The sequence below is a fragment of the Diadema antillarum genome, unplaced genomic scaffold (assembly GCF_040938485.1).
Source record: "Diadema antillarum isolate AM-2024a unplaced genomic scaffold, OU_Dant_1.0 seq00000355_RagTag, whole genome shotgun sequence".
NCBI classification, from domain to species: Eukaryota; Metazoa; Echinodermata; class Echinoidea; order Diadematoida; family Diadematidae; genus Diadema; species Diadema antillarum.
This window is the reverse complement of record NW_027271361.1, coordinates 274,028-285,273: the sequence shown is the minus strand read 5'-3', so window position 1 is coordinate 285,273 and position 11,246 is coordinate 274,028. Positions and strand designations below refer to the sequence as shown.

General features: G+C 40.3%; 1 protein-coding gene across 1 annotated transcript in view; it reads right to left on the bottom strand.

Annotated features, from left to right (window-relative positions):
* Positions 1-1,909: 1,909 nt before the first annotated feature.
* LOC139731058 (histone-arginine methyltransferase CARMER-like) overlaps positions 1,910-11,246 on the bottom strand; it is a 43,763-nt gene continuing 34,426 nt past the window's right edge. Inside the window, exons 7-13 of the mRNA XM_071641937.1 lie at positions 11,132-11,222; positions 7,468-7,549; positions 6,113-6,288; positions 5,346-5,400; positions 4,259-4,341; positions 2,734-3,011; positions 1,910-2,259 (exon numbers count right to left, since the gene is read on the bottom strand). Of these exons, the coding sequence (XP_071498038.1) occupies positions 1,910-2,259; positions 2,734-3,011; positions 4,259-4,341; positions 5,346-5,400; positions 6,113-6,288; positions 7,468-7,549; positions 11,132-11,222 (1,115 nt within the window). The remainder of the gene's footprint in view (positions 2,260-2,733; positions 3,012-4,258; positions 4,342-5,345; positions 5,401-6,112; positions 6,289-7,467; positions 7,550-11,131; positions 11,223-11,246) is intronic.

The window sequence follows — 11,246 nt, the reverse complement described above, 5'->3', positions numbered from 1 at the left end:
CCATTCAATACCTGTCCATACAGTCTGCATTCTGGATGTGATTTGTAACCCAATGAGCTACCTAATAACACAATGTGTAACTCCACATCTCAGAAATATAAATAAATGTTACACATTCTAGTTAATCACTGGGCAAAAAATTGGGTTCATATCCAAATGGTGATTACCCAATGATTGCAATTGTTACAAAGAAGAATGCATGCAGTAAACCCTCTTTTCATGTGAAAGTTGGTAAATAGAATAAAAACATTTAGTAAAGGACAAACCAAAGACACAGAAGGCATAAAAAATAACCCCACCTTCTAGCAACAGCTGGTAGTACACGGTACTCAATTCACTTCGGTGCTGCAAAGCTCTTGTTATAAACACTTTGACAACAACAAAATAAGGTGCAGCTATCTTACAAAGGGCCGCTCATGACCAACAAGTGTCACGACAATCTAAGAAGAAAAGCGAAGAAAAAAATTTAAAAATGAATAAAATTCTGAAAAAGTGGATAATATAGCAACAGGCTGGTTTCTACATATGTACTTGGAATATCTGTACATGACCCCGAGATCTGACTGCTCCCATATAAAGGTGGCACAACGACTCCTGTGCATCTAGAAATCGTCTCTACAGGAAATGATGCTACTGTAATGATTCTGCCGATGACCTGTGTGAGCAGTGACAAAAAGGTGGTAGTGGCCCTTTCCCTGTAACACAATCCTCCGCCATCCTTCTCTACCTGCCCTGCCCTCCGCCCTTTCTCCACCCACTATGGATGTTTCCATGGTAACGCATCATTAATTTCTGATTCCTCCGCAAAGGTTGATCTGCCTACTGGCCTGATATAGAAAATCTACTTTCCTCTCATCCCTACATCTTGATTCTGACAGCATCACGTTACTCTGGCAGCCAAATTCCCCCTCCATCAATTATCACTCCTACTCTCACTATAAAGCCCATCTCTTGGGGATATTGGGGATGATCCACGCATCACCAAGATATGACCTGCATTAAGCCTATTAATCTTCAAAGTCAGTTACATTCCATTTATCCAAGCCGTTGCATAGAGAGTCATGTTTGAGACTGCACATGAAAATTGTGGAAAATATGCCATGACATTTTCTGTCAATCAAAACCCAGTTCATACTTTTACAGCTGATTTGTGTAGGTCATAAGCGATAACTTTTCATGCAACACTACCCTCTGAAATCATCAATGGCAGAGAGCTTCAGGGGTCACTAAGCAGATGCAACCACAGGTTCCTGACAGCAATCACGTTTGGCACATCTCTGCAACACACCAGTTGCATAATCAGATGAGATTGGTCACAACCACAGGATATCAATGCATTTTCTCCATACCCATGATCTTTGCTTGGCTGATAGCTAGAGTCCAGGTCAGATGTTTGCTTCTCATTTCTGCGATGAATTGCACCGCCTGATAATCCAACAGGGATCGGCTCATCGACTGGGCCTTTTGTGACAAGCATGGTCATCCTAAATAGCACTCGTTACACACACTCGCACGCACACACACACACACACACACACACACAAACACACACACCTACACACACACACACACACACAGACATATGACGAGACACAGACATGCACACATACTTGCAAACACACACATGCAGACATATACAGACACACACAAATGGATGATCAATACGTCATAACACACTACCATCATACCCCTCCTCCTTGCTCACCCCTCTGCCTGAACTCCTCCTTCATTCTCAAAGGAACTCTCCTAAAGCCAAATCCGCACGTTGTTGTTTTTCTATCATGGTATCTGTACACCTATCCAGTAATGCCATCCAACCTTCTCTCCATCCAACCTTTCCTCCATTCAACCTTCTTTCCATCCAATCTTCCCTTTCCCCCTTCCCTCCCTCCCGCGAGCTCTACATGAATTAGTTCATTTGTGTCCCGTATTTGGTGTGCTGCTGTTGCTGCCCCCGCCCCCCGCCATACATCCCCCCGCCCAGCTGATCTACCATCATGTGGCTGCGGCCGCTGCCCGTGCCGTGCCGGGCCTGGGACATGTGCGGCTGACTGGCACCCGTCTGCTGCTGGTGGTGCTGGGGCTGGCCCGGCTGGTTGCTGCCGGCCTGGTGGTACTGATTGGAGGTGGTAGAGGAGGAGTTGCCGAAGCATAGCGACGTCATGGCCTGGCCCACGGAGGAAGGGATGGGGACGGTGTACTGGCGCTGCGTGAGGCCCCCCGGGAGCACAGTACTGTGGGCGATGGGATCTGTGTTGGCTGTGAGGGTGGGATAAAAGGCTAACATGTCACTGCAAGTTTTGCTCTCAAAAGAATACTCATAAATTGCAGAGTTCATGAAACCGGACACACCAACACTTTTCACACGAGATATGCCTAGCACGATGTCGCAATGATAGCTATCCTGTACCAAAAAAAAACAAAAACAAAAGTACAACCATCATTTACGTTTTGAACAACTTCTGTGCAACTTTTTTTTTCTCATCAAAAAGAAAAGATGGTGGTTTACAAGTAAATCTGAAGATGAAATTCTACAATGCATACTCAACTTTTCGCCCTAATGCACAGAACAAAATAATAGTTTATATAATTACAAATATTTATATCGCGTCTACAGCAAATATCTTCCTGGCTTTTACTTTTATCTTGTTATTTCTACCTGTCCTAAGTATACGCTATTTCCACATTCTTTTTTTTTTTTAAATGGGCTATCCATTTTTGACCACTACTCACCAATAGGTACTAGATTGGACTGGACAACCCCTGTGTTGAGTATCTGACCATTGCTGTAGCCGTTGCCCAGCGTGGAGGCACCGGCGGTGTCCATGCCGTTGGTGGCCCCGCCCAGCTGGTTCCAGTAGCTCTCAGAGGGCGAGGCGGTGTGGCTGCCGGCCGGTACCATCACCTGCTGACCGGTGTAGTGGAAGAGGGGGTTCTTGAGGTCCAGCCGGTTGGTGGACTTCACCCCCGAGCTGGGCGACTCCAGCTCCAGGTCAATGTCGTAGCTCTGCCTGCAGGGGTCGAGAAAGGGTCAGGAAATTATGACCATGTCTGGTCAAGCGCTCAGCTCTCATTTACTGTACTAGCACTAGCAACTGTTGTTAATTCTACTCTTCAGTAATGGCAAAATGTATATTGTTACATGTACTACTTGCAAATATAATCACAACTTGTAATTTTCACTGGTTGCAGCTACAATGGTGAAAATTTCCTTGTTGCCATGGTAACTGACGATAGATGCAAGTGTCTTTCTACACTGGGATAAGGTTCTTTGTTTCCCTGCCACTAATACGTACAGCTGTATGCCTCACTGCTGAAGCAAATTGACTAATACAGCCCACGGAGGTCTGCATTTGCAAAAAATGCCCTCATGACACCCAAAAGCCACTAACAACAACAAAAACAGCATAACACTAGCGGGCAGTGGTCTGAGTTGTCTTCTAATTCTCATTTTCAGGGTAGCCTTTGATTACTTCTTCAGTGTACTGTGCTTATGACTGGAGTTTTCTCACAGGCAGACTTACAAATCACCTTTGTGAGCAACAACAACAAAAATATTTGCCTCTTCACAGAGTAGAATGGGTGCCCTAAAACATACAAACAAAGTGGCATTGATTGATCCCGGTGGATCATATTGGGCCACACATGATGTGATGTTTGGTTAGAAGATTTTGCTCTCATGTGAGTAATTATGGGTTACTCAGAATACATTCAAAGCTTGAATTCATACACACACACACTTACAAGTACTTCTCAGGAAAAAAACAGCTGTAAAAGGCAAGCTCTTTATTAAAATCAGATTAATTACACTATGGGTACATCTATGACTTTTTGGCACAAAGAAAGCTGCTGCCTTTCAAGACATAGGGTTTTTCTGTACATGCCATATATTTTGCGAGCTATCCATGAAATCCAAGAAGCAAAATTATTAACACTGATCTGGACAAGAACGTGACGTGCACACATACATTTCCCCATTCATTTCTGTACTCCACGATCACAAATTTAAGCACTCCCATAACTGTCGGGAAGTTCTGATTCATAAAAAATTAGATCCACTAAAAATATGGCTCATACGGTATTTAGCCCTTAAACTAAACTTACAGTCTAGGCCAATCTGACTATGTTGACATAATTTGCATTGAAACCACAAACTAACATGTCATTTTATGAAGACACTGTCATAAACCTTGAATAAAAACTGATAGTTGTACATTATGGCATTAGCCCCACCTTTGTCCCCATGGAGATACTTTACCTTGCATTAGCGATGAGTATGACCTTTCCTGTTAACCTCTGACCCTTTGTGACATATATGGGTGACCTCAGCAGACATCGTACCTGCAATATTAGTCACAGAAATCTCGGGTTTAGAAGTAGGTTACATACATTAAAGAAACAAGGTAATTATGCAAACAAAGCAACAATTCACCTAAACTTCCATCCAACTAATACATGGTAGCTATCCATCGATTACATACAATGAGATGTACATGTTGTATATGTATAATATGTTAATAATTACAATTGTACGTCTAGGTCTTTTTTTCCCCCTCATCTTCCATAGTGGCAATTCTTTGATGACATGGCCAGCACTACACCACAACTCACTTCAGAAAGAGGTTTCAGTTCTCCTTGATATATAGCAACATTGAACAGTACCTCAGTTTGAAAAGAAAACATGGTATGAAATTAAGAAGCAGCCACTTTACAATCAATGGAAAGTACAATTGTATATGAATTCTCTGGCAACTCAACGGGGCTGCACATGATAAATGTATAGTGACAGAAAATGTACCCGTAAAGACATGTCTGGAATGGTTGAGAAGAATCAGTTAGTACAATGATAGAAATTCCCACTCCCATCATATATTGTATTAGTCCCTAGTCAAAGCAACTAATAGCCTTGAATATGTGGTACTTCACAATGCATGCCGTGACGCAACCTAAATTTCTGACTTATATGCTTCATGTACTTGAGCTCACTGGAGTAGCAGATGAGCACTTACTAGGTACTCTATAATCTATGCGTGCTTAAATGAAGGTACCATGTGTAAGGGAGTCACGACTAATGCATGTAAAAGATCCTGCTTCATTCATTCCTCTTAAAGAGCACGGTGCTAAGCCAGTGAAGTGGTCCACCTACATACCCACATAAGAAAAATGGGAGAACGATGCAGGGGGGGAAGGAGGAGGAGGGAAGAGGAGGAGGAGAAGGAGGAGGAGGAGAAGGGGAGGGGAGGAGGAGGAAGAAGAGGAGGAGGAGGAGGAGGAGGAAGAAGAGGAGGAGGAATAGGAGAAAGAAGAGGAATAGGAAGGGAAGAGAGGGAGGAGTTTGTGCTTACCTGATACCAGTGTGTAAGAGGTTCAGTGGGTGCTGTGGAGAGCCATACAGATTGTCTATAGGAGTGAAGACATAAGGATACACAATGCCATGAATAAATGAAGAGTTTGAACGCTAAAACTGATAAACAGTATTTCTTTCTTTTTTTTACAGCAAGGTCATCATCAAGCAGAGAAAAATAAAATCTTTTCAGTGATACTGCACACATTTCATAAGAAGACATATTTTTGAAGATATTATTAGAATTATCACATACTTCTTATTTTCTTTTCTTTTTTTAGCAGACTGAATATAAAATATCTCAAATTGCTAAAACCAATATCTCTGTTTTTGCACTCAAACTCTCCAAATGCAAGTATATGTGATCATTTATGTTTTATCTCTGACATCTCTTATCTCACAAGCAGATTTCATCTCAGCAACCAAAATGTACAAACAATTGGGAACTAAGAGAATGCGGCTTAGAATATTGGCATGCTTGAATATAAAGTTTGCACACATTCTGAGTATTTGGGTGAGTAAAATTTAAATGAAACCATAACACTTTTTCTGAAGACAATGTAAATTAAAAAGAACTTATAAGGTAACAGCTATGTACAGGAAATTTTCATCTACAAAAAGTGTATCAGTTTTTAAAATGTTAAAGTTTGGTCTTGAGACACATCTGCTTTCAAGGCATTACACTAGAAATGCAAAAGATTTAAAAGGAACAGGAGATTGAATAAAAGTGAAATCTTATCGCCTACCCCCATCCTTCAAGATACTCACAATGACCCGTGGAAGGCAACATCGAACCAGAAGGCCAGACCATGCACCGCGCCAGACTGATGCGTCTTGAATTGTAAGGGAATCTCGATCCGGTGAAGGTCACTTTCACTGACGGTCAAGAAGTCCACTGTGTACTTGAAGGACCTTGCCAGGCAGATCTTGATATCAAAGGTATCCTACACAGAGAAAAGGAGCAAGATGAATACAGCATGGACACTCACATTCCCTTTTTTTCACATAGTAGCTATGATTTTACCCCACTTCCCAACTTCAGAGGTTTTAATTTTTGGCATGGTGAGAGCAAAAAAGGAATACGGGCTAGATTTCTCTGTGCACTGACAAAATTTGGTGCAACCTAGATGGCATGAACAACATACACATGTACAGTCAAATCTATCCTAGCGGCCATCTGCCTTATGCGGTCACAAGATAACCCCCTCCCCACGGAGAAAATTGCATGTTAAGAGTTCCTGCTCATGGTAGGCACTCAACGAACACTGCCATCATCACAGAATTTCGGACAAAAACGGCCCAAATATGTCTTTAAAGGCCAATTTTCCTGCTTCCCTAGAGTGGCTGCTACAGACAGGTTTGACTGCATGTATTCATGGCAGGTTGGCAAACATATCATACAGACCTTATCAATGACTCCTGATATGCCTGACAAATACCCTTTCAAATGCACTGTCTAGCAGTATGTCCAGTTTGAGAAATCCAAGTTGCATAGTTCTACATGCTATCAAAGAGAGTCTCTGATATTGTGTACATATGAAGCTATAGAAATGGAGGCTGATATTATCAGTAAATGCTTCTAAAATTTGGAAATCAGTATGAGACCAAATTTACCAAAGTCACTATTATCCCATAGACAGTAAATGATAAGACTTTCCATTAAATAACACTTTATTAGCATGGTGATATTTGATAATAATTCTCTTGATAGTGACGTCAAAACTTAGCATGCTGGAGTATTTTTCATGCATTTGAACATCATCATATAGCTCAGTCACCAAAGTTCAACAATTTCTAATTTTGAACCACCACTATGCTAAAGGGCGTTTTTTTAATTTTTGTGGTATCAAAAGTTGTGAAAAAAAAAATATCATGACATGATTTTTTAAACATATCCTATGACCTATGATTTCCCATTTTTTTTCTAGCTGCTGCCTAGCTCAGTTGACTTCGGGGTGACTAGAAATTGTAAACACAAAAAGAAAAAAAATGTGCACTTCTTCACATATTGCCATATCTAACATGGATTCTTTTTGAAAGTGGGAACATACAGACTATTCCTACTTTCCAAAGTATTGGAGTAGATATCTTGGAGTGAAGCTGAACAGTGCTTCATTTCTCACCACAATGGGTTGCCTGAGGAATTCTTGCAGTGCTGTCTCTCTTAGGCACGTAAGATCCACACCATGAAATGACTGCTGGTACCTGAAGAGACAAACAGAAACACCACACACATTCATACTGAATGTTTTACTCAGCTGAGCAAAGAACGGAAGGAGCACCTCGGATGTGTACATTCATCTAAGGAACATGGCAATCTTTTTCTTAGAATTTCTATACTACATGGCCATTAAAGTCAAAGCAAAATTGCACAAGATCCAGTGTTTTCAAGTGTTATGTTGATATTAACAACATAATTTCATCTGTTGAGAATGAGAAGGGCGTTAAGTGGTCTTGAACACTATGGGTTTTGTGGTCACTTAACGCCCTTATCATTCTCAACCGACGATTTGCCAACCCTACAATTCAGTAAGTAGGAATAACTGGGGGGAAAAAAATAATGCAAAAACAGGAATTTTTACCCTTCCCCCATATACCACTATTAGCAGGTGTTGACAAAATTAGGAGTGCAAGGTTAAATGAAATTCTTCTTTCCTCAGAAATAGGAATATTCCTATCAAATGGGAACACTTGGCAGGTATGTGCTGCACTATAAAAACACTTCTCTCAGAATGGCAATAAAAGCATGGTAAAACACACACGTGTCTCGCTTATTGCAACTGTCACATTTTATCACGACTAAGAGTTGAAGGAAGTAAACAGAAATGCAGTGAAAAAGCTTGAGGTAGACTAAGGCAGTCATTGAATATCACAACATATCATGTTGTGTGTGGCAAAACAAAGACCAGTGAAATTCTAAAACTGTACAGGCATATCCATATCAACTCTGGGTACCCTCACTGGTCTGATATTACAGTTTTTCATATCCTCCTTTCGGGAGTTTATTTCAATTCCCATCGGAGTCGGCAAAGTCTTTACAATCAAAAGATCAATTTCCTCGAAAGTGAGAAATGGAAGTAACAACATGATAGCAACCCTCTGATTTGCATTCCGGGATAAAAAAAAAATTGTTTTGACATGTGGTCTGGTTCTTCTGTCTGGAACTCCTTGCCTATGAAACTTGAGAATGGAGACCATATTCCCTCTTTTCAAGAAAGAACTTCAAACCTCTTTGTTCCAGTCACTCTCGTATGTTTCTTTCAACCATGGCTCTTTCCAAAGGAGGAAATCAACAAAAGAGATCTCACCTTTCTGCGCCAGGAGTGTCACTGTGTGACGGACATAGCGCATTAAAAGACTCCATTATTATAATTATCATCATTGTTGATGTTGTTGTTGTTATTATTATTATTATTATTATCATTATTATTATTATTATTATTATTATCATTATTATCATTCTTATTATTATTATTATTATTATTATTATTATCATCATCATTATTATTATTATTATTATTATTATTATTATTATTATTATTATTATTATTATTATCATTATTATTATTATTATTATTATTATTATCATTATTATTATTATTATTATCATTATTATCATTCTTATTATTGTTGTTATTATTGTTATTATTATTATTGTTATTATAATCATTATTATTATTATTATTATTATTATTATTATTATTATTATATTCCTGGCTGAATTACATTGCTGCTCTCCACGAGATAATACAAAACTAGGAGCACTTAGAGAGCACAAACCTTTGCTGAGGCCATAGAGTCGCTAGCACTACCACCAGAAAACTGAGTACGCATCCTTTCAAAATACATCCGGTAATGGGGTTTATGATTCAGATCACAACCAAAAGCTAATCAGCTTCTTTTTACCTCAATGAACCTATCCTGAAAATTTCACAGAAATCCTGTCATAACTTTTTGAGTAATATCGAAACAGACAAACACATAAACAAACAAAGAAACTAGAAGTACTAGGAAAAAGCAAACCTCTGCCAAGATCAGAGTCATTGACCCTATACGACTGCGAATGCATCCTTTAGTAAAATCCTGGTTCGGTATCATAATTTGGATCACCACCAAAAACTAACCACTTCTTACTTTTATCCCAAAAGACTTATCCTGATATTTTTTTCGAAACCCGTTCTCAACTTTTCAAGTTATATTACTGACAGAAACAAAAGAAAGAATAAAACTAGAAATATCACTTAAGGTGATTAATACCCCCGCCCCGTGACGACAGTCTTACCCAAGGAATGATCTTTCCTTGATCCTCTGCCATTTAAATGCCGTTACCATGGCAACGCAGCTTCCGACACGTCCGAAAAATATGTCTTGCACATCTTCCCACCAAGACTATTGTGTGTGCCACATTTCATAAGCTTTTGTCAAAAACTGAGGAAGTAGTTCAATCCACAAGATCTTTCCTTGATCTTCCGCCATTAATATGCCGTTACCATGGCAACGCAGCTTCCGACACGTCCAAAAAATGTGTCTTGCACATCTTCCCACTAAGACCAATGTGTGTGCCACATTTCATGAGCTTCAGTCGAATACAGAGGAAGTAGTTCAATCCGCAAGATATTTCCTTGATCTTCTGCCATTTATATGCCGTTACCATGGCAACGCAGCTTCCGACACGTCCGAAAAATATGTCTTCCACATCTTCCCACCAAGATCAAGGTGTGTGCCACATTTCATAAGCTTTGGTCAAAAAACTGAGGAAGTAGTTAAATCCGCAAGATCTTTCCTTGATCTTCTGCCATTAATATGCCGTCACCATGGCAACGTACTTTCGGGTACTGTCAAAAAATGCGTCTTGCACATCTACAACCAAAGGCACACATCTGTACCAAGTTTCATGGAAATTGGGCAAAAACTGAGGAAGTAGTTTGCAACACAAAATTTTCCATCATTTTGGCTCATAATATGTGAGCTGTTACCATGGCAACATACTTTTTGTCACTGTCAAGAAATGTGTCATGCTGACCTATATCCTAAGACAAACATTCAATATGAATTCCATGAGAATTGGAAGAACACTGATGAAGCAGTTTTGCCATGAAGCATTTTGCCCTATATTTTACCAATAACATGCCGTTACCATGGCAACGCACTTTTTGCCACTGCGGAAATATGTGTCTTGCACATTAACATATTCAGATGAACATCTGTACCTAATTTCATAAAAATTGATCAAAAACTGTGGGAGGAGTTCGCGACGCAAGATTTGTACCCATTTTTGCCCATAATATGCCGTTACCACGGCAACGTACTTTTGGGTACTGTCAAAAAATACGTCTTGCACATCTACAACCCAAGGCACACATCTGTGCCAAATTTTATCGGAATCGGTTGAAAACTGAGGAAGTAGTTCGCGACGCAAGATTTGCAACGGACCGACCGCCCGACCGCCCGACCGACCGCCCGACCGACCGCCCGACCGACCGCCCGACCGCCCGACCGTCCGCTGATTCCTATATACCCCCTTCAAACTTCGTTTGGCGGGGGTATAAAAAAGATATCCTCCTTGGCAGATTTTTAGTGTCTCCTACCTCCTTGGCATGGCAGGGTCATGAGTCAGTATCACGGTACTCATCAATATCGAAGTATCATACAACTGACAACTTTTGTTTGTTGAATTTGCCCAATTTTGGTTGGCTGGGCATTTTAAGGCATTCAGTATCTGGTTTGAATACCAAACTGTCTTACAGTGTGGTCACAGATTTGAATAAAAAAACCACCTCCCCTTACCAGAAGTTGGCTTTCGTGAACTGTTCCATGTAGAGAGCATCGTCACTGAAAGGTGCTATGTGGACATCACCCTGGGTAGGGAACATCTTGCCTACAAGAGACATGAGAAACAGTA